This window comes from Artemia sp. Qi Xiang Cuo, chromosome 19, assembly GCF_049724085.1.
Source record: "Artemia sp. Qi Xiang Cuo chromosome 19, ASM4972408v1, whole genome shotgun sequence".
In the NCBI taxonomy this organism is placed as follows: Eukaryota; Metazoa; Arthropoda; class Branchiopoda; order Anostraca; family Artemiidae; genus Artemia; species Artemia sp. Qi Xiang Cuo.
Genome location: NC_142812.1, coordinates 35171073 through 35195906, shown reverse-complemented (window position 1 = coordinate 35195906; position 24834 = coordinate 35171073). Strand labels below are relative to the sequence as shown.

General features: G+C 37.2%; 1 protein-coding gene across 1 annotated transcript in view; it reads right to left on the bottom strand.

The window, feature by feature from the left end:
- Positions 1–23946, bottom strand: part of LOC148940776 (uncharacterized) — a 43038-nt gene extending 19092 nt beyond the window's left edge. The window contains exons 1-7 of the mRNA XM_089105071.1: positions 23817–23946; positions 21408–21586; positions 16428–16577; positions 13272–13504; positions 10698–10924; positions 5913–6048; positions 5014–5168 (exon numbers count right to left, since the gene is read on the bottom strand). Coding sequence (XP_088961197.1) covers positions 5014–5168; positions 5913–6048; positions 10698–10924; positions 13272–13504; positions 16428–16577; positions 21408–21586; positions 23817–23946 — 1210 coding nt within the window. The remainder of the gene's footprint in view (positions 1–5013; positions 5169–5912; positions 6049–10697; positions 10925–13271; positions 13505–16427; positions 16578–21407; positions 21587–23816) is intronic.
- Between the last annotated feature and the right edge of the window lie 888 nt (positions 23947–24834).

Sequence of the window (24834 nt, the reverse complement as noted above, 5' to 3'; positions counted from 1 at the left end):
TTTCAAAACAGTCCATTAAGTCTAACAACGAAACAATAAGAATAAAGCGATAAGTTTAGAAAAAACTGAGTAGAATACATCGAAGAAAAATAATGGAAGTTAATTAAAATCTCAAACGTTTATCAAATTCGACAAAAAAGAAAATGGGTTATAGACAGAGAGAATATTTTCAGACTTAAGGTCAAAATGATCCTTTTTAACCCGAACTCCTAATTTTATAAAATGAGACTAGTTCAGTGTTAATAAGACAAATAGGAAAACCAACAATGCACCAACCAGCGATACTCCTTCTCAGGAATTAGTGGGGCCTATTTAAAGAAAAGCAGCATAACATATAATCCCCAACATGGACACTATTTGGATTGTGGCAAATGGCGGTTCAAACTTAAAATTTTTATTGTGGGGCGACTTTTAATTAAAATTAATAAAAATTAAAATATAATAACAGCAAGTACAATAATGGATGTATTTTAAAGTAGCAAATTGGTAATTTTGGAGCATTTCTTTTGTCATAATACAAAATATAGGGCTTACTATTAATATTATTACATTGCCAAGCTGCTCAATAATGCCTAGAATATTACTGACAACCTAAGATTACTTCAGCTTAGGTAAATGAGCTTTAGTCCATAAGATATTCCACCCCCTCCCCCTTTTTTTCGTATCGTAAAAGCAAGTTTTTTAAATTGGAAATGAATCCGTGGGCAATACATGAAATTCCAACTCCAGGCTTTTGTTTCGGAAGTTATTACCTAGAATAATTACTAGCTTTTTTGTTACCATAGACCTTTAGAAGATTCGACGTTAATTTTACTGTCGTTGATGACGTATACCAAGTAGGAATAAAATCCAGCGCAGAAGATCAGGAGTTATTAGAATTTTTCTTAATAAGTTCAAAGGGCAAAAGGGTTACTTAAAATTTTTTTACCAGGAGAGTTAGGAATTAACTTCCACAAAGGTGATAGTTTAACCTTGCTTTACAGAACTGAACCAAAAAGAGCGCTCAGGCGTTTACAAGGGGAGAACATGCTCCTTCTCCCAGGTATACACTCTAGAGTAGCCCTTGGATCCCATCAGGGCTGCCACAGGTTCAGTGATAAAAAATAGCAGCTTAGGGACCTCTCTAGGGACCAGTCTGGACGCAAAATGAACCTCAAAACTCAATTTTCAGAAGGCTTTTGAAAGAAAAGGAAGTGACACAGCACCTAATGGCACTTGACTAAGAAAAAAAAATGGGAATGATCTTTTGCAGACATCTCTCCGTGGTCAGATGCCAAGTAATAATTAAGAAACCGACCACCTGAGAATCATCATGTCATGGGAGGAGTTTTTTCCTTTTTTTTTCCTTCTGAACGCTTTACTTTCGAATACAGAAAATCAGATTCAAAAATATGATAAAAGAGATAAGGGTACGGTAACTAGAACACAAAACCTATTTTTTTCCCTTTTTTGTACTGCCTTCTGCTGGAACAGAGATGTGATCAGCAACTGTTTCTTTGACTCTAACTGCTGCTGGGCGTTTTCAAGAGTGGCAGCTACCTTTTTTTGTTCATTACGCATCGACAGAGTCCCATCTATCATAGCATGCTGTATCTAGCTGTATCTGTATTTCGATCATGCCCTTCTTTTCAATGCCTTTTTTCAGCCGGTTATAATACTTCCTTCAGCAAGTCGTTTGCGGCCTGTTCATGGGAACCAACCGCTTATTTTTTTTTTTTTTTTGAGCGATTTTTCGAGTCTCTATTGTCTGTCTTTTCAAAGAGGTTTCAGTGATCTACAATCTCTCTCATTCATTTTCTTACCTCCAGATCCTGCTGCTCTTTCTCAGTTTTTTTTTTCTTACAAGGCTTTTTCCTGCAGTAGGTACAAATCACAGCTTTTTCTAGCGGATTTGGCTAGTTTTATCAAGTCTTCGGGGATAGCAGCATTTTGCGCACGTCCTCCAAATCTGCCCAGCCCATCTATCACAAACAGTTTTGCATTCAAAGTTCGCTCATTCATGTAGGCTCTTTCTTTGCTGAGAACTCACCCGGAAAGGGAGAAACCCCGCTCAGTACTGGCAGACCCGTGTGTAATGGTCAAAGCATTTTTTACGACTTCAGACAAGTTTGGATATTTCCCTCCCTGAATCACGGTGTTCCACTTGTCGTCGATCCAACCCGGCTCCGGTGGAATTCCAGATAACTAGACTAGCTTAAACTCATCAACTAGCACGTCCTTTTGCGTCGCGATGGGTAACTTCCAGGCAACATATAATAGACTCTGAGCAGAAACTGGCATTGAAACTTCATTGGGATGCACAAAAATTAACGCTTTCAAGAACTCCAAAAATCTCCGCCGAGTATTTGCTTAATGGTATATTTGCGACCGCAGAATAATGCTTCTGAACACGCTGCTTGAACGAGCGTTTTGGAAGCTCGTCCACTGACTCGAGACAGTCGAAAATCTCGTCACTCACACCTGTCTGTAGCAGGGGCACAAAGTTCTCTTCATCTTCGAATGGCTGATGCGTTAGTTCATCCCTAAGCTCTTCGGTCGCTTCGGGTTTTAAAACTCGTCCAGCCAGTGTCAAGACCTGCAGATTCAGCTCCGTATAGAGTTCATGCACTAGGGACTCTTCCCGTTGAAACGTGTGAAGAGGTTCCAACTATCAACAACAAACTGACACTCAGCTTTCATGGTGTTTTTTTTTTATCAGCCGGGTGATCTCTTTTTACGCATTTGATTTCATAAAACTAGGGCTTTTCTTTGGAATACAGCCAACAAAGTACTTAGAGAGAGCTGGCACCTGTTCCCTTAGCCTCAAAGCGGCAGGTCCTATTGTTAACCATCTGGTGGGTACGTGTTTCAAAAAGCGGGACTTGGGAATGCCAGTTTTCTCTTGAATCTTCCCGTAGTTTTTTTTTGTCAAGCCGAGCAGCCACTAAAAATTACTAACCTTTGATGATCAGATCGGAAAAATTCTCGCCAATTTCCTGCAAACCCTTCCGTAAAAAGTTGGATACCAAATAGATCTTGCAGGTACCAATACCAACGAGACCTTCGCTACCTGTCAATTCAATTTTTTCACTGTCAATCAGCCAGAAGATTTTTGTTCACGTCTGGACCGTCACAAATTGAAGCTAGCAGTTTAGAGATAGATAAACCAGTCTCATCGATCGTTCTGGCTATTTCTGACTTCAGCTAGGCATGTCCAATAAATGCAGTTTTCAGATGTCTTTCTATCACTAGTTTCATCTTTTCATGCCAGAACCGGATCCTCATTTGAAGCTCTTTCTTACTATCTGAGTTTGTCGTTTCGTCAAAATCGACAACATAATAACTGTTGCCGACTTCGTCAAAAGCCTTCTTCCAGAAATGGGGTCAAGAGCTCTGATTAAAAAATAAGCAAAGTTAGTTCGCCCAAAGGAGAAGTTTTGACCATTGTATTCCTGAACATTTTTCCAAATACATCTACTATTCTGTCTGTGGATTTCCCAGAATAGTAAGACTCAATCATCTTCAGAGCCCATGTAATTTCTGCAACTATTGTTTCATCCCGCACTAGTTAAGCACTTAAGTGCATGGGCAGTTTTGCCGGTTCACCGCTCTTCATTCAAGATGCTGCCGAGAGACGAAGCTGATTCGGCGTTAGCTTTACGGTAACATTCCTCTTATGTTAAATAGTTCTGGCGTGCTGCAGTAAACATTAGGAGCCCTTATGACAGACAAGTGATGTATTACAGATAGAACAGTAAAAAGAGAACAGATCTCCCTGAACGGTCCTGCACCACTCTATCATTTGGTGTTCCGTTGCATCTTTCTCTTCCAACCAAGTCTCCTTGAATTTGCACTTTCCCATTCTTGTTCAAACTGAAACTTCAAACGCTAAACCTTAAAAAAAGGAAAGAAGTTAGTAGAACAATATATAGGCTATTATCAGATATGCATTAAAATAAAAATAGGGGGCTAGGAAGTAGTCTAATAGTTCGAGAAATGAAAGTAAGCTCAGTACAAGGATCCTGGTTTTAACACCGCCTCCTTCGTATTTTGTGTTTGGAGCCATTCTCTCATTTTCCTTTTCTCTGTATGTAACCGTGACACCCAGAAAAGAGTTTTCTATGTACTTAACAAAGCGAACCGAACCCTGTCGCCTTCTAGCTTATTGACTCCAGAGGTAAAGAGGATCACTCCTTTTCATTACTGGCCTGTCTGCTGTATCCAGACAGTAAAGCTGTAGCCTATGTAACCAAATATTTGTCTTTCTTAGAAAAGCAAAAACGGGTTTTAAGAATCTCAATCAAAACAAAAATTCTGAAAACCGTGTACTCACAGGTATTAGTAGCCTTCAGGATATAGAGCTTTAAACCAAAGCAAGAAAAGGGACTTTCGAGACCTTTATCGATTTAAGGGACCAACTTCACTCGATTTTAGGGACTTTGTAGCAGTCCTGCCCCAATCAAAAAAGAAAATTTGAAGCTTTTCTCAATTCTACTTTACAATCTCTTTCTAATATGTTCATTATTTGTTGTTTAGAACCCCCCCCCTTCAGAAAACAAAACTTAAAGAGGTGTCCCTCTACCTTTTTGTGTGGATGTGTTGTAATGACCATATTCTAGGTGAAGTAGTAGGACGAGTTACTGAATATTTAAAGCAACAAAGAAAAAAGCAGAAAAATTACAGTTAGTACACTATTCTGGGTTATGAAATGTATTGTTTTGTATACGTGCTGGATTGCTGGTGTTCAATTCAGGGCTTGAACCCCCCCCCCCCCCATCGACTCTTATAATAAGAGATTAAAAATAAATTCGTTTATTTCATTAAACACTCAGCGTTTTTTAAGTCACTGTTTAGCAGCATGCCCTCGAAAGCTTAGCTTTTGGTACTCTGAGTGGGCCTTTAGACCCAGGGTCTAAAGGTTATGGTCCTTAACAAGTTCACTTCTAGGATATATACTGTTATTGATATTATGTTTTATTTTTATTCGAATCTTAGTTTGAAGGTATGGTTCTGCATGATTAAAAAAACTGTTACCTGGACTGTGAGGACGAGAAGAATTAGGCGATCGATTCAAACTGACTTGGGGACCAGGGGAGGAGGTACTCCTTCCTCTTGTAGCACCGGGATGCATTCCTACCGGAGGAATGACGTGCATTTCATTATAGTGACGCTCTTCTTCCATCTCCAAACTATAAATAAACAGTACAAGATTGACAGAAGCCATAGAGGTATAAATATCAATGAACTAATCAAGAAGTCTTTATATATGTGGAATTTCTACATCATAATAAATCTTTCTCATCAGAGAATGCGAAAGCCTTTGGCTTACAGCAGTTTTGTTTTAATAAATACATAAATATCAATTAAAAGAACCAAAAAAATCTGATTTTCCGAAAAATATTTCAAATTACAAAAAAGAAGAATTAAAAACCCTGAAAAAGAAGGAAAAAAGGCGAGCTTTGACTTTCTTAAACTTAAGAGCCTTCTCTATTGAGACCGATTTTCCTTAGGGTAACAACATGACCTGTAATGGGCGCATATTTGGAAATTTTTTAACTAAGCAGGCTTAAGCAAGTGACTGTGATTTTTTAAATATAAAATTTCATGTAATATCCGAAATCTCCGATAATAGAATCTGAACCTGAAAGCGCACATTTTCGTAAGCTCAACCTTGTTTGGAAAAATATCTAGTAGCCCTCCCATTCCCTCTTCCAAACTCAGGGCTATGCGTACTTATACATTCAACCCTTTCATGGCCAATCATCTCAAAAATTCAACTGGATGTACATAAAATATATTGCAAACCAAAGAATTCTGAAAGGTGACAAATACGAACACCAAAGAGTCAAGCGTCAGCATAATAAAGATTATGAAAAGCAAATATTCTTAAGGATTCCCAACCCTTCATGTAACCCAGAACGATGCTGCTGTACCTTGATTCAGATTCAGAAAGATGACGACACAACGCTTCTCTACGTTCCATTTCAAGTTGAAGTCTCCGCTGAAGTCGAAGATTCTCTTCACGGATGGTCTGCTCTTCCTTTTGAAACTGGTTCGTTTTTTGCAGGTCTAAAAAAACACACAAATAAATAGACAATTAAAAAACTAGAAATAGACACTTCTGGAAGAAATCATAGATCTGGATAGCTATTCCAATTCAATCTAATACTACAACCATAGAACCAATATAAATAAGACTTCGAATAAAAAACTGAAAAGAGACAGATCATATGATAAGATATCTCAGAAATTGTGAGACAAAAATAAACATCTTGAGATTTTGTGTCGATACAAAAGCCACTTGTCCCTATCCTGTGGATGCGATCAATGAAAAGGCTTCGGTTCCATTGCAAATGAACCACCGTGCAGTTGAACCACCATGCAACTGAATCACCGTGCAACTGAACCCTATTTAACTGAGCCCTTGTGCAACTCAAACCCCGTGCAACTCAGCCCCATTTAACCAAACCCCTGTGCAACTGAACCCCCGTGATACTGAACCCTTGTATAACTGAACTCTCATTCAACTCAAACACCGTACTTACATTGGGTAAACCACAAGTTAGAATCTTTACATGTTCAACCTTGTTGGAATTGTTTGTTTTTTAAAGTATTAATGTAAACGACTGTCAAGATGATTAATAAAAAAAAAGCTCTGTTTTGTTGTCATAAAAACAAAGAAAATCAGACATCACAAACTCTTAAAGCCAGATCTATTTCTCTTTTTTTATGTCTGTTAATGGGGTTTCGCTTCGCCCTGTCACTTTCTACGAGTATAGTCGTTTACTCCCCCCCTCTCCCAAGGAAAAACCCTCCCCGCCCGAAAAATACCCCCTCGCGGAAAATATGGTTTTTTAAAATGGAATATTTTATTTGGATTCTGTTATTTTTTAGTTTAGCTGAGAAGTGCTAAGGAAATTTGAAAAGAGGAATTTAAGTGCAAGTATTAACCCCCCCCCCCCACCCCGTGCAAAAATGTTGATCTCATGGAAAATCAATAACAAACACTATCTGCAAGCAATGGACAAATTACAAAACTTAAAAAGGTGCTTAAACATCTGCAATGGGGTTCTCTGATTGTCTTGTAGCTCGGGAGAGAGAGATACCACAAAGGGTGCATTGCCAAAACATCTCAACTCTCATTGAACATTCGGATAAATACAGCATTAGCTCTAGGGGAGAGACAAGATGAGGATGGAGGTAGAAATTAGTTTTAATCCCCAGGCAGTTCTAGTCATTTTTTTTTATAAGTCGAAAGTGATTGGATGCCAACGAACCACAAGATTTTTTTTCTGGGGGAGATTTTTCATGGGAGGTATTTTCCGGGAGGTGGTATTTCCTGGAGGTAATTTCCACAAGAGGTGCTTTTCTCGGGGGGGGGGGGGGCTGGTTGTCCTCCAATTACTTTTTACTTTTAAGGAGGGCACTAAAACTTTCAATTTCCATCGAACAATTAAAAGTGATTAACAAAAAACCCCACAGTCTACAGGGTTATTACAGGCTGTAGGTTATTACAAGATACCCATTATTAAAATTTAAGGATTTTATAGAAGGGATGGTCATACAAACTTTGGAGAAGGCTCATTCAATTGGAAATTGAAATTTCAAGTTCAATTTTGAAAAATCAAAGGTAATCAGAGGACAATCAGCGTCTCCCTCTTAACCGCCATTTTCCCCGAAATACATCCGATCAAATAAAAAGAAAGAAAGAAAAGGTTTTTTTTTAAAATAGTCTAAAGGTCAAATAACCATGCCTCTGGGGTTTAAAACCCCACCAGAAGCTCTTGGAGCAAGGGCCGTAAGTTAAGCTAGTTACTCTATGTTAACAAATAATGTATTTATAGAAATGTTTTTTGTATGAACTTGAGGGGAGGGGGTGCTCATTCAATTGTAAGTCAAAAGTTCCAGTGCACTTTTTAAGAGTTGAAAATTATCGAAGGGTTTCCACCCCGCCCTCTTTTTTCCCCAAATATATCCGATCGATAATTTTGAGATGACTATTTTGTTTAAAACAGATCAAAGGTTAAATAACTATGCCTTCAGGGTTCACAATCCCTAGCCCCTGGTGCAATGGCTGTAAGTTATGCAAGTTGCCTATTGTTGAAATACCAGTTTTTTTTTTTTTTTTTTTTTTTTTTTTTTTTTTTTTAATCAAGAACAGAGGGCATGTTCGATCCAATAAATAAAAAAAGCATGGAGCATTAAAGTAAAACCTTAGGGAAATGTCAAGAAGCCAAACACAATCAAAAGACATTTTTTCCTTTATTGGTTATGAAAAGGAAATACCGACAATATCTACAATGGCCGATGGTATCGGCCCTCACATCGTTTGGAAAATGTTTAGGAGCATCTTCAACTAAATCAAGAGGGACTTTGTGCATCCAGTTTTACAAGACGATGCATCTGCAATGTGTAGAGAACAGTTGAGGGTACAAATCTAAGAGTATGAAGTTTAAACTTTCAGGGCATGCTGAAGGAATATTGAAAAAAAAAAGGCTGGAGTGCAACCAGTCCCCTCCCATATCCTTTTTAGCTGTAATCTCCTCAAAGACATCTGATCAAAATTCGTTATCTAGATTCACAAAGGTCAAATATTTCAAACACATATGTTCATTCCTTAACGTCCAGAAAGGTCTGATTCATCTGAAAAAAAAAGAGAAATGAATCCGCTTTAAGGGTTTGTGACATCGGATCTTCATCTTTTTTTTTTTTGCAAAAATAAAACACAACTTTTTTATGAATGATCTTGACAGGCAACAATGATCTTGACAACAACAGACTTTAAGATACAAACAATTCCAATAAGGTTGAAAATGTAATAATTGTAACTTCTGTTTTACCCAATGATATTGCCTCATATTTTTAGAATACTGAAAAACTGAGTTCAGTGATTCAGTTGCACGGGGGTTCAGTCAAATGGGGTTGAGTTGCACGGGGTTTAGTTAAATAGGGTTCAGCTGCACGGTTGTCCAATTACACGGTGGTTCAGTTACACGCACACCCAAGGCTTCAAATAAAACTTTGCTTCGGTCTGGTTTGGTTCTAATCTTAACATATCAAAACAACAGACGTCAAAAAGTTCTCTATGATCCTTCAAGGCCACCCAAGTTTTAGGCTTCAAATTTAATACCCTTGGCGAATCAAACAGAACCTTGAAAAGAAATATGTTTGTTTACCAGCAATATGTGGATGAAACCCAGCTAATGATCCACCTAAAGGCAAGAAATTTATGAGTCAAGGTAGCATAGTAGCATTTAGAGATGAACTGGATTTACATTGCTTGGTCAATGTCAAGGGCCACTGCAACTTTTAAATGGCTTCGCCAAGAAAAATGTGACGGGAGCAATGTTTTGATTGTGCTTCTTTGTCATCAATTAAACGCAGTGATGTTAACCCAAAAGTTTCAAAACGGTATGTCAAAAAAAGATTTATTTTATAAAAAAAACACACTATTTCTACTAAAAACGAACTTTTTTCTCTAAGTCCTGACACCAAATAAATGTTGACACTTTAAAATGCTCCATTTATACAGGCTAAAGTTGCATTTATTTACCCAAAACAAAAGAACTAACCCAATCTTTGTTTTTATTTAAATATAAATGATAGCCCAAATATGGCTACATTGCCTTAAAGCATAACGTCTATTGTTTATTTCTGATGCACTTGGTGGTAAGAAGAATTTGATTATGTCCATCAACAATTAATTCCACCAACACATTTTACTATAATTACGACACTATGTCACTGTTTAGCAGTATTATTTATAATATTTGCTAAACCACTTTCAAGAAGACAAAGTTTTTAAGCCCAAAATGTACCAGAAATGAATAAAAGTGCATAAGGACATTCATGTCATCCTTCACCCCTGAAAATAAACATGCTTTACAATTCTTGCTGACAAGTTCACTCCGTGATAGAGGAGAAATATTTGAAGAAAGAAACTTGACAACTGCACTGTATGGTCAGTGGTCTAAAATGTCATGCTTTTAGTTTCCATGGCTGCAGAAGCATGCCCACCAAATTTAAAATGAATCTAGACCCTAAAACGAAAGGTAGGTGGATCCATTCCCTCTGTCCCCATAGCCAAAATTCCGTTACCCAACAAGTTTTAAGCAAACTATTTTCGCGCAAAAGCAAAAGTACAGAAGCATACCTTTAAAAATCATCACTCTTCTATTCCATTTACCCAATTTAATTAACCCATAACTTTAAAACCGATCAAGGAAAAACAAAAACATGCCAGCCTTTCATCTACAAAGTTAGTGGTAAGGGGGGGGGGGTCTTGGAAGAGCTACAAGTTCTGTATTTGCCACCAGTCACACACATTGAAATATTCTTGTATGATTAAGCTCCAAAAAGGCACGGTATTAGTACACTAGTACTAGTACAGCTTAGTACACTTCAAATCATCATATATATATATATATATATATATATATATATATATATATATATATATATATATATATATATATATATATATATATATCCAAATAGTGGCTCAAAAAGGCCCTTACTCCCATTTCTGACAAAAGTAAAATTCTCTTTCTCCACATGTTATTAGGCCTGTGTGCGGTTATGACAATTAATAACATGTCCCATTTTTTTTTATAAAATTTAGTGTTCAGTTTTACTAGTTGTTTTGCATTAACAACTAAAAATTTTCCTTTACTTCTTAACTTCAAAAAATACGGAGGGAAGATCAATATAAACCTTACGTTCTTGTTGGGAAATTGCAAGCTGCCGCCGCAACCTAGATACTTCTGAACGTAGCATTTGAATATGTGAAGTCAGCTGCTCAGGGGCCCTTTGAATTTTGACTGTATTTGAGAGACCTTGTTCTTCACTAGGCTGAGAGCCACTGGTAGCTGAAGTGGCTTCACCATAATATCCGGCAGGAGACGCTGGAGCAGAGATTGGCTGGTCTAGCTTAATCTGCAGGTTCCTAGAAAAGACCATATTTGTACTGACATTTTTTCCAATTGATCCAATTATTTAAATTAATATTTTTAAAAAATGATTGTGCAAAGATCCAGGAATTATGATAAGGTACTGAATGTTTTGTATTATATAGCCTACTCATTTGCATTTTGTATTATAGCTTAATCTAACACAAAAACCGTTACGTATTAAAAAACTTTTCACCATGGTAAATTTTTTCCTGGAAAAAAATTATTTTGAGCCTTTTGAAAAACAAAAAAATAACCTAGCACAAATTGTTACGTTTTTACAAATTAGCTGTACCACCATTCTGTAATTATCTAAAAGCTACCCATACTTTCATAGCATACAGTTGAACTTGCCACTTTATTTAAGCAATGAAGATGTAGATGCCCTGGAACAATGCAACCATATTTTTTTCCTAGGACGAAAGGAAAAATAAAATAAAATCAAGGATAAAGAAAGACAAAAACAATTTTTGGAATAGATTGAATATCCTCTATAATGTCTAAATCAAATACAAAAAGGTAAATTCAAGATAATATTTTAGTTTCACCTCCCCACTCTGCAGAGGTGAAGTCCTAACTAATTGCCCAGTCATGTATACACGTGGAAAGAGGGCGCTTATAAGAGCCCACTTTACCTTCTCTGAAATTCCAGGATTTTTTAGTTTTGAAAGTCTGTCCTTGTTCAAAAATAGTTATGCACTGGCCCCCCTGTATGGCAATTCTACAATGACAAATGACCATTGATTTTGAATTGAAAATCAAGTATTTTGCAGTAGGTATCAAGACATGGCTAGTTGTAGAAAAAGCCAAGATAGATAGTCCGAGTAATTGAGAGGCAAATCTGGGATAAGCCCATGTTAGGATCGTATTAAAATTATATCATGCTATTTTTTGATATATAAGTCTATTTATCATCCATCCATAGGTCATTCCTAGGGCAGAACTAAGGTAGATAGTCATAGGCTTTCTATGGTAGCCAATAACATAGCTTGAGGAAGTAAAAGTAATCAAACTGCTAAAACTACAACCTATCTGGTCAGGGAAGTCATTCTTCGAAAAGATGTTTGGGAATCCGTGTCCAATCCAGCATCCATAGACAGAAGTTCTAGTTATAGTTTGACGTTCTAAGTACGCTTTAAGCATATCAACAAATATGTGAGGGGGAAAAGCGGACTGTCGGGCACACCCGTTAGCGTTTGGTCCTTAGGACCCCCACCAAAAAGTTCTTGCTCAATGTACATTTTTTGGTGATTTTGGCACCCCATGCTTATGCAAAGGATTTGATCTAGATTGTTATAAGTCAGGTGGTAATGTCAGTCTGTTATCCTGATGATTTTTGACTGCCAAAATCAAAACTGAGTTACTTCAAAAAGTCAGTTTTAACTTGGAATCTATGATTAGCACAGACGGACAATTACCTTCCATACAGTGATGACTGGTAAACTCTTTAGTTGTATTTATTCTGGGTAGAGACAAATGATTTCTATTACATCCTATAGAAAATTAGCTTGAAACCCTAACCTGTCAAAACATCTTTATTGTAGAAAAGTGCTGTGCTTATAGATAGCCAACCATCCAGAATTTACATAGCTAGAGCAAGCCTGGACAGTTGGAATAGCTAAATCAAATGGTACATTTTCCATTAGCTAGCATGAACAACAGTTCATTAAACAGTGATAGATCTTTGGGCTATCCATGGAATTAACTATGCAATGGTATATTACTGCTTTTGTTGTGGCAATTAAAATATATCCACAGTAACAAATCTATTTGATTCTTTATACAAAGTTTGTTAGTTAGAGTATGATAACTGCTGTTTAATGAACAACAGTTCATTAAACAGTGATAGATCTTTGGGCTATCCATGGAATTAACTATGCAATGGTATATTACTGCTTTTGTTGTGGCAATTAAAATATATCCACAGTAACAAATCTATTTGATTCTTTATACAAAGTTTGTTAGTTAGAGTATGATAACTTAGGTAAAAAAAAGAACTTTCAATGCAAGTTTGCAATTTGCTAGGCTTTTCTTTATGCTAATGGCAACCATACAGAATTCTACTAGTTATGCTTAAAACTGATCTTCCATTTTCCTGTTTATCAGTTTTCCGCTTCAAGTAACAATATTTTGTGTTCTTTTATTGGCTTTTCCTCAATTTTTTTTTTGTTCTATGTTTATACGTTATATATTTTTACTCAATATTGTGAATCTAGCTCCATTAGAGCTTTTGGTACCCTATTTATTGATAGATATACTTAAATATCAGGTCATATTAGAGATAAAATGGAGTTTACACTCTTGTGGGACTTCAAACTAGAAAATTAAAAATAAACATTAAACCTTTTCTCTGCTTCAAGTTTTTCCATTCGTTTCCAAAGTCTGTTTACCAGAGCTTCTTGTTCTTGTTCCAAAGTATTCTCAAGCTCAACTTTTTCTCTTCTAAGCTGCTCTAATATATTCTGCTTTGAGTTAATTTCGGCTTCCAACTTTTCAATCTTTTTCATTAGTTTATTCACAATGTGTCCTTGCTCACGTTCAAGTGACTGCTCCAATTCCACTTTTTCATGGCGCAGCTAAAAGATAGTTGCAATATTTTTAGACAACAAGCAAATAATATTGCACAAGTAATGTATTAGCACACTGAACCTTTTTCTTCATTCCCAGCCACTAAAACGAAGACCTTCACCACGGATAAGCATGTCACATAAGAAATTATTCAATATTACTTTCAAGTTTTAAATAAAAGAGATTAGTTTCCAAAATTTCCAAGTAATTTAAACCATGAAATTTGAAAAAAAAACTCAACTAACGATTTGGACAAGATATCAAGATAGTTGTCTGTGCGACTTCACAAAGAGAAAGGTTTTAAGATATAGTAGATTTCAGTAGATTTAAAATAGAAATAACACAAAAAAAAAACGTTAATTGTGGCAACTGTAGTGACTATTCCAGGTATGTGTGGAAGCATCTGATCAAAGAAATCTGAGTCACTAATCATGTTGTTTTCTTTCTCAATTATCAGAGGCAACGCTGTAGCATTTCCAATAGCAAAGAGCCATAAAGCTTAATGTTTTATTATTACTAGTATTTATTATAATTTTTTCCCAGAGCTACTTCATATGGAAGGGGGGGGTCATTTAAACTTCGGAGGGGCTCATTCGACTGGAAATTAGAAGTTCTACTGCCCTTTTAATGATTCAAAATTGATCGGAAGGCACCTAGACCCCCCCCCCTTTACGCTTACTTTTCACCAAATGCATCTGATCAAATTTAAGATAGTCATTTTGTTCAAAATAATCCAACATTCAAATAACTATGTCTTTGGGGTTGAAAAAAATCCCCCACAGCCCAGAGCAAGGGTTGTAAGTTATGTAAGTTACCCATTGTTAACACATAAGGTTTTTATGGAAGGGTGGTGGTACAAACTTTGGAGGAGGCTCATTTAATTGAAAATCAAAATTTCTAGTTCCCTTTTTAAGAGTCAAAAGTGATCAAAGGGCAACCAGTCACCACACCCACACCCTTTTCCCCCAAATGGATAAAATAAAAATCTTGAAATAGTCATTTTGGTAAAAATAGTTCATAGGCTATATAACTATGCCTCTGAGTTGACACCCTCCCCCGAGGGCAAGGGCTATAAGTTATGCTAGTTACCCATTTTTAACATATGAAGATTTTATGGAAAAGGTGGCTGTATAAATTTTGGAAGGATATCAACTGATTGGAAATCAAAAGTTCTAGTGCCCTTTTTAAGAGTTAAAAGTGATAAGAGGCACCTAGCCCCCCCCCTTCCCCACCTTTCCCCCCAAATACATTTGATCTAGATTTTGAGAATGCCATTTTGTTCAAAATAGTCCAAAGGCCAAAAACTATGCTTCTAAGGTTGACACCCTCCCCCCCCCCTAAGACCCCGGTGCAAGGGGTGTAAGTTATGCAAGTAGCCCATTGTTAATATATAAGGTCTTTTGTCAAGAGAAGAGGGTATGTTTGTTCCTGAATCTAAAAAAAACTTACAGTATTACGGTGACATAAATGTTGATAGGGATGCCAAACACAATCAAAACACACTTTATCTTGGCTGATTGTGAAAAGGGAATATCAGCAATATCTAAGGAATGGCTGAGGGTATTAAAAAAACAAAAAAAAAAAACAACAACAACAACAACAGACTTTAAATAATAACAATCCAAATATTTCGACTCCATGTGTGGGAGCCTTTATCAAAAAAAAAAAAAAAAAAAAATTAAAGTTAGATTAAACACAACATATAAAGAAAAAGACAAAAACAAACAAACAAATAAAAAACACATCTTAATAACCTCCAAAATACTGCAATTACTGTAAAAAGTCTGAATAAGCATACAGAAATGACAAGATTGTCTCTAGTACGCCAGAATGGTGATTACACCAATTACGGGGAAGGTCAAAATTTCAAATAGTAATGTGTTACATAATAGTCCCAAACTCCCAAAACAAGTGTCAACCTTGTGGGCAAAAGTCGGGATGAAGTCAATGCAGGAAAGTTAGCAAAAAACAATCTATTCAATATATAATACACACGTTTCTTTGACCTGTTGCTACATATAACATTAGATTGCCTATTAACTTCCAATAATCTTAACCTTGTAATACTAATCAAGGGTAAATTCTTTCAAATAAGTGTAGTATTTCATTTTTGCTCAATCTCATTCCCAAACTGATATTATACAAGAGACAATCTGGTGTAACAGAATTATTTGTCATTTCCTTTGTGCTTCTTCAGACTATTTACAGTGATTGCAGTATTTTGGACGTTATTAACTTGTGAGTTTTATTAATTTACCTGTTTTCTTTTTTTGTGTGTGTTTCTGTTTTGTCTCCCTTTATGTTGCATTTAATTTAACTTTATTTTTATTCTTTTCAAATTGATAAAGGCTCCTGGATGTTGAGACGAAATAATTCCCAAACAATTTATATACCATGAGTAACAAGATATAATTTGCCGTTTCCTTATGATACTAAGATTGCAAAAATTAAACACAGCATGGATACAAGCTATAGATTAAAGTGTATCTCTCAAAGGCTTCCAGTTTCTTTCTGTTTTAAGGAAAAAGCTGCTTACATCCTATTATGCTTAATAAGCAACTGAGACAGACATCAACCACCTCAATTGGATCATAATTTTTATGGTTGTAGGTTTCAGTCACTCTTCCCCTGCATAAAAAAAGACTTTATTTCTAGTTTGATACCTCAATATAATAAATTAATCCTAAAAAAAAACAATTTTTTTAAACATAGATGCATGCCTTGTCTTATGAACATAAAAAAGGTAATTATGGCAAAATGCTTCCTTAGTCTCTTGAAACCCCTTAAAAGAGCAAAAAAGGCCACTGGTTTTGCATCTTTGTCTGCTTATTTCTACCAGAACTTAATAGATCTGCAAAAACTAGGTAAATATTAAAATTCTAAATTTATGATATTCTTCTTCTTTAAACATTACAGATAAAAGAGAAATACCTGCATAAGCTTCCTTGACAAATCATTAGTCAAGCATTCTTCTTCTTGTTCAAAGTTCAAGGCCAAAGTCTCTTTCTCTTTTTTCAATGAATGAATCTTTTTCATTAATGTATTGCTAATATATTCTTCTTCTTGCTCTGCCTTTGCATGCTGAAAGTAAGAAAAAGTTGTAGCTTAAAGATTCAAAACAACAGAATGATAACCATTCCTGAAGAATACACCCCTCAAAATATTTATCAGGAGAAGGAGGGGGGTTATAATATCAACAATTAATTATAGGGTCATCATTTTCACAATTTACAAAAAGAATTCTTTGCAACAATTTAAAGGAGAAGATTACATGGGAGGATCTTTCCATGGAGGAATTTTCCATGAAGGGGGTGCTGGATTCCCCAGTATTATTTAAAAAATAATCAGAAATTAAATAAAAAAAAAGTTTTTTTTTTAAACTGAAAGTAAGGAGCAACATTAAAACTTAAAACAAACAGAAATTATTCTGTATGTGAAAGGGGCTGTCCCCTCCTCAATGCCCCACTCTTTACGCTATAGTTTGACTCTTTGTCACAACTCTACTCTTTAAAACAATAAAAAACTTTAGCGTAAAGAGTGAGGCGTTTAGGAGGGGACAGCCCCTTTCAAGTTTTAACGTCACTCCTTACTTTCAGTTATTTTTTTTTTTTTTATTTAATCACTAAAAGAAAGGGGATATGATTATGACATTCAAGCTGCTCAATCATAAAAAAAACTTATTCCAAACATCTTTCAACTGGATACTTCTTCAAGAACAAGAAGACATGATCAAAAACTTTTCAAATTAGAAGAAGCAGAGAAAATCTTATTCCCGGCTGATGAAAGTTGCCATTCATTTTTTGCTTAGCTCAAGACAAAAGATTAGAGGAGCTTGTTTTCTGAAACTCCTACCACCCGAGCTTAGTTAAAGTAGCAGAAAACTTTCATTGAACTTTTCGTTTCAATCACACACAACAGCAACACTTCAAGAAATTTTAAAAATAAGTTTCTTGTGAATTATTGTCTCGATTAATCAGTAGCTGTACTGAACCCCTCGTGCTCAAAATCCTCCTCAGGGCCATACTGTGGTGTTTCCTTTGTGGAAGTTTTCCCCACTGTAGAGTGCAAACGGTCTGGTATCATACTATTATCCTTTCCTTTTCAGCTTAAAGCTTATTCAAAAAGGCAATGCAAAGAACTCCCCCTTAAAAAAGGTCCCTCCGGATCCCACCCCAAATACTAATGAATTTGATCCATTTTTGCCCCATCCTGGCTGGTGCCTCACATGATAGCTGAAATTCTGAGAATAGGACAATGATCAGTGTTGGAGCAAATGTCACTATAGATGATAATGGCTTTCAAGAGGTCCTTTCTAGGAGCTCCAAAAAAAGGAAAAAAACATCCCCAATCAAAAGTATTTCCCCTCCTGCTTTCCAAGATTATCCTTTCCAAAACTTAGGAATTTACCTCAACATCTCTCCAAATACCCCCTTTGAAATAACAAAGATTACTATAATAAGGGTTGCAATTTTCAAAATGTTAAAATCAATGTTTTCTCTTAACATTCACCGTGATGGATCTTTGTTAATAGCTGTCCAAGATCAGAAATCAGCTGATATAATACTTAATCTAATATCTCTTCTGAATACCCCAATTAACTCATCTAAATGGAACCCAAAACAATCCCCAACAAAAATAATAGTACATAATGTTCCCCTAGAAATATCAATTCAGGAGTTAAAAGAAGGGCTCTCAGATAGAGCTGGTAACACAATCCCTGTAGAAGATGTCACTCAACTGGGTAAACCCAACTCTAATAGATTAAAAACAAGTAGATCTTTCTTATTTACACCGAAGGAACAAATTAATATCCCGGAAAAGTTATTCCTATTTGGGCAAATCAAACCGCACAAGGAATACAAGCCAAAGCCTATCCAGTGTCAGAAGTGTCTGAAACTGGGACACACAACAAAAAAATGCAATGAAATTCTCCTAGCCCGTAGTAATTGTAAAGGCTCCCATCCTAAAGAGTTGACAACATGCAACAACACTCAGCCTACAGGTATCAATTGTAAAGGTCCTTCTAAAGCTCTCACTAACTTACGCGCTTTTGTAAGCATAACACGAGTACTAACGGATTAAATAAAAATAAAAAAGGCCAGTTTGTACCGTTTTCCAACATTTTAAGCATATACTGTCAAACCGCACACCAATAACTCGTGTTGAAATTAAATAAAACCCCCAAGTCAAACACTCCCAATGCATCAAGTACTCCATACAAAACACCATCTTTTAAGCCCCCCAGCTCACATCTCTATCAGAAAGAATCACCAAGCCAACAAGCCTCCTTGCCTAGTGAGATGAGGTCGGCCTGGCACCCCCTCCCAACAAGAAACAAACCAGAAACACTACCAGGAATTAAACCCTTAACTGACAAACTGGATGCACAGCCAAACATGCAACCCCCAAATATATGCTTATTCATTCTAAAACGCAATGCAGTTAAGGCCATGAATATACAACAACAGCAAACAAAAGTCATTGATAAATTGGCAAAAATCCATATCCCTAACCATATGCTGATTTAAGCAAAAAAAGATCTTGCTTTACTATTAAAAAAGCTCAACATTGATACACAGTCATATGCCAAATAAAACAACAACACAACACATATCAATACTCCAGGGGAACGTAAGATCCCTTAGAGAACATAAGTTAAATGAACTAATATCTTTTATAAATAATAATTCCATCATTATTGCGTGCTTTCAGGAAACTCATTTAATCCAAAATCAACAAATTAGGTCTCTAGGTTACAATATCGTGACAAAGGATAGATCATAATTGAGAAAAGGAGTCGTAGTTACTTTAATATTTAAGAATAATAATATAAAATTCTGTGGCATCAGATTTCCAGATTTTGTAAATGATGTTGATGCAATTGGTATCAGTGTTTGGCTGAATAATACAAAAACTTACATAATAAGCTTTTATAACCCTAATGGGCCAAACTACAGATGCCATGGATTTCTTCAGCTATATAAATAATTCTAATATGTTGAAAAATATTATTATTTGTGGAGACTTTAATGCCCACAGCCTTTTGTGGGGGAATAAACCAGCAAATAAAGCTGGTAAGTTCACTGAACATATGACTTCAAATAATATTGATTTAGCTGTTGCTACCCCTCCAAACCTGAATACATATTTCAACCCCAAAAGTGGCAGTTTCTCTACAATTGACCTACAAACTGTGTCTTCAAATATTTTAAATAAGATTTATATAAATAAAATTGATCGTCTATGTACTGACCACTTTGCCATAGTTTGCTCCCTAAACGAACCTGCTGAAACCCTATCACATACTCTGTCATTGTACATTTATTGTATACGACGGGTTTTCAATAAATATTATATATATTATTATACCTCCAAATATATATATCAACACTAAAGCAAATTGAACTATGTTCCAAAATAAGCTAAATGATGAAATTGCAAGTTTCACCCAAAATTCATGCATTTCAAACGCAACAGCTGACACACATGCTGAAGTTTTGGCATCTTTACTAATAAATACAGCTAATCATGCTATCCCAAGGACAACACCCAGGAAAACCTTCCCTAAACATATTCCCAAAGCATGGTGGACAAATGAGTGCCAAAATAAATGGAGAACAAAAAAGGCAGCTAGGAGAACATTCTTAAAAAAAAACATCACTTACTACATATTAAAAAAAAATTACAAGCAGAATCTAATCTAAAAAGGACCATAATAAATGCTAAATATAACTAGTGGAATAATTTTGCAAATAATCTCTCCAGAGCAACACATGAGCCAATTATACATAAAGTCATAAGCCACATCTGTGGGAAAAAAACTTCCCCCAACCCACTCCTGTATGAGCTATACATAATAATACCCATTATAACAATGATAATAAAAAAGCTAAGCTATTTGCCACTCTTTTTGTTAATAAGCTAACATCAAAGAACTGTAGCGAAATACCCCCAATTCCTATGAACTCAAGTTACCAACCTCGCCCAGGATCCGAGCATATAACCAGCCCATTTTCAATCCAGGAAATGAACAATGCAATCCATCATATTAGGACTAAGACTAGCGGCAGCTATGACAATATACACCATACATGGATAAAGAATCTCCCCCCTTCATACAAACAGGAACTTCTAAATTGTTATAATCATGCTTGGGCTTCATCTATGTTCCCCAATATCTGGAAATGTTATCCCTCTTACCAATCCTAAAGAAAAATAAACCCAAAAATAACCCTGAGTCCTATAGGCCCATAATAATTACTCCTGTGATGGGGAAAATAATGGAGAAAATGATCTATTACCGACTCCTCTGGTTTGTGGAAAAAAAATAATATGTTCCCTCACATGCAAACTGGCTTCAGGAAACACCATTCCTCAACAGATGCTTTCATATTGTTAACAAATGCAATAAAGGAATCATTCTAAAAATATAATGTCCTAGTTGCAGCTTTCCTAGATTTTGAAGGGGCATATGACAATGTGAACCACCAAATCCTTTTAATTAAACTTGCAAACCTTGGACTACCCCCCAACTGGGATGCCAAATGGATACTTTTAGTGCCTTTTGGACACTTTTTCACTCTGAAGGAAACCGGGACACTATTGGATCAAAAAAGGCAGCTTTTTGAAATAAAGGACACTTTTTGGACATTTTTCCAAATCAAAAATCAAATGTCTTTATTTCCTTCTTTTTTTTACTTTTTTTTAACTACTTCTTCGCTTCTAAGCTTTTGTAACAGCTTGAGTATTTTTCTTACATGTTTTTGTGCCCTGCGGAAGCACCATTTATTAACAGAAAAGGACCTTAAGTCTAAATCAATGTGGTATGCTAGAACTATCAAATCTATCCTCTTCTTCTATCTTACGGTTGACGTTTGTCGTCAAGTCGGTCAACTTCAAGGACCTACCTACTGCTGGTGGGAAAATCACCAAGGCCACTGAGAAGGCATGAAAGAGGAATTGAATGGCCATTCCCTGCAAGAATGTTCCGAGTAAATCCCTTTGGCGTGTAGCCGTGTGCATATGGCTGACATTATAAGCCTTCTGAAGCCTATTACTGATTCTAAGTGGGAGCAAAGGGGTAGCTAAGCCTGGAAATTTTCACGGCGGTGGTGGGCATCCAGGCAATGAGGCTTGACTCTCCGTCCCAAGGCTGCATAGGAAGTCCGCTAGCGCACCTCAAGGTGGTGAAGGGGTGTAAACATCACCGAGCTCCACGCCGAGCAAGGTGATGGCCAACCCGCTTTGGGTGACCGCAAGACTGGGGACCTTGTGATGTACCTTATCCCCAAGAAACGCTCAATAATGATGACAAATATGATGATTAAAAGTTTGGCTACGGCACCCCCGGTATTATGCAATGCGACGAGAATGGTGTTCTCGTCAAAAAGTATGCTAGCTACCGTTCTATCAAGAAGGCAAGACCAGAACATCGGTTGCTGTAACCCGTGCTCGATTAAATGTTTACTGACACAATATTTTCTAGCTGATGAATATTATCTTTATGACTTTGGTAATCTGTGTGTTTCTGACACGAGACTAAATAGACATAACATCTTGGCCCTTGAATTCTCGGCTGGGAAGGCGGTCTTTTTTTTAACTCGGGACCATTAGATGGATCTGTCCGGGCAGGAGTAGGTATCCTGTTGTCCCCCAAAAGCAATCACTGGGCTCATCGAATATGAGCATGTGTCTGAGAGAGTTGTACGGGCAAGAATTATAGGTCGCACGAACAATCTGACTATCCTTAGCGTTTACGCCCCAATAAGAGATGCCACTGAACAGCGAAAAGATAAGTTTTTCGGTGACCTGCAGACAGTCATTGATAAGATTCCCCGGAAAGATATCCTCCTAATTGGAGGCAACTTCAATGCCAGAATCGGCAGAAAGCTGAATAACTTGGAACAGGCGATCGGCAAGCACGGCCTCGGAGACCGGTGCAGAAATGGAAACGGGCTTTTGCTGTTTGCAATGCAGAACAATCTCGCTGTGGCTAACACCTGGTTTAGGCACAAATCGTGTCTTACGTATGCATGGAAATTTCGTGATGGAAGAGTAACGGCACAAATAGATTATCTCCTTGTATCCCGATGATAGAAATCCATTGTGTTGGACTCAAGAGTGCGCAGAGGTGCTGACACGGAATCACAAAATGGATCTTACCACTTCTTGCTGAAGACAAGGCTAAAGTACAGACTTAGCTCAAGGAAGACTACTATGCCGAACCAGAAAATAGACGTGTTGAACCTGAAAGTTGATGAGTACCGAGTAGCGTTTGTCCTAGAACTCTCAAACCGATTCGTTGTCCTTCAAGATGACACCGAGGAGGCAACCCCGACTTATCAGTGCCCCAACTGCCCCAAGATAAAGATTGAGAAGAAATAGAGCAAACTCAAGGACCACATCAATGAAGCTGCCTCAAACATACTTGGGTTTGTCAAGCATAAAACCAAGAAATGGATCTCAGAAAAGACACTCAAACTCTGCCAAGAAAAAAGAAATGACCAACAAGAAATCCCCCACATACAAAGTGCTACGACAAGAATGTCACAAATCGGGAAGAGCTGACAAAAAAGCCTACTGGTCTAATGCTCCCAGTGATATGGAAAGAGCCGCATAACGGAACGATGCACGAAAACTCTATCAGATTCTTGGAGAATGCACCGGGAAGAAGAAGCAAACTACCATCCTCTCGCTAAAGGTGAAAGATGGGAAAATACTCACAAGCAGCGAGGAGCATATCGAAAGATGGCGTACTCACTTCCAAGAGCTATTGAGACCAGAACACAATAGTAATCAAAAGCAACCACTTACAGCACTACAGAACCTCCCATACAACCAGACCTATGAAATTGTATTTACGGGCCCACCCTCCAGGGATGAAGTTATTAAGGCGATCAAGGTTTTGAAAACCCATAAAAGCTCAGGTATAGTTGGAATTCCTGCCGAGCTACTGAAAGCTCGGTAGGTGGTGAAGGTGGTGATGGATAAACTTCATAGAGTGATAACTGAAGGCTGGGACAATGAATACGTCCCAGATGACTGTAAGACCTCAATAATTGTCCCTATCTTCAAAAAAGGAGACCTAATAAACCGTAAAAACTACCAAGGTATATCCCTTATCCCCATTGATACCTAGCTGTTCGTAATCATACCTTTAAATAGATTCAGAGACACCCGGAACAAACGAGTGGGCCTTAACCAAGCAGAATTCAGGCCGGGGCTGAGTTGCTGTGACCAGATTTTTAGCCTGTGACAACTCCTTGAAAACCGATTTAAACACCAGCAGGAAACAATCCAAATCTTCATAGACTTCATTACCGCGTTTGATTTGCTCCATCGTGATGCAATATGGGAAGCAATAAGAGAGGACGGTGTGCCTGAGAAGATAATCAATCTGCTCAAGGCATACTATGCTGGAACAAAGGCCTGGGTAAGAGTCAATGGCCATCTTTCAGATCTGATCCTGATCAAGGAAGGTGTGCGTCAAGGCTGTGTCCTTTCACCATCTTTGTTCAACTTTGTCATCGATTGGATCCTCAGGGTCCTGGACAAGTATAAAGGTATTGCAGTGAGCCCGTCCTCCGTCACAGATCTTGACTATGCTAACGATGTGGAAATGCTTGCTGAATCTGTTACAGAAGCCCAGGCTATGATAAATGACATGGCAGTCAAGGAACTCTGGACTGGTCTCCAAATAAGCCTACCAAAAACAAAATACATGCGAACAGATGGGATGGATGAAACCCCTTTTTCCCTAAATGGTAATCAGATAGAGGACGTCCAGTCATTCAAATACCTCGGATTGATAGTAAACATTGCCGGCAAATCTTCAGAAGAAGTCCAGAGCGGCGTATCCTCAGACTGTAGTGTCTTCCTTAGCCTACGGAATCATGGAAGAAGAGCGAAATATTAGCACATACAAAGCTCCGAGAGTATGAAGCAATGGTTCTCTCTGTCCTCCTCTATGGATGTGAAACATGGTCACTTGAAGTAGCCGAAGCGTTGAGCTTAAATATATTCAACCACAAATGCCTGCGCTATGTCCTTGGTATCCACCTCTCAGATAGAATACCGAATGAAGAAGTAAGGAGAAGATTTGGGATCGCCCACTTGTCTCTGACATTGTTAAGAACGGGAGACTGAGAAGGTTTGGCCACACAATCCGCAGACCACATGACCATATAAGCAAAATATGTCTCAAAGGTCTGCCACTTTCGGAATGGAAGAAGAGGGTAAGAGGCTTAAAGAAGACCTGGCTAGCAATAGTTAAGTCGGATGTGGAGCCAATTGGAGGATTCCGAAAATACGGCCGTCGCTGGGATCGCCAGTGGCTTGA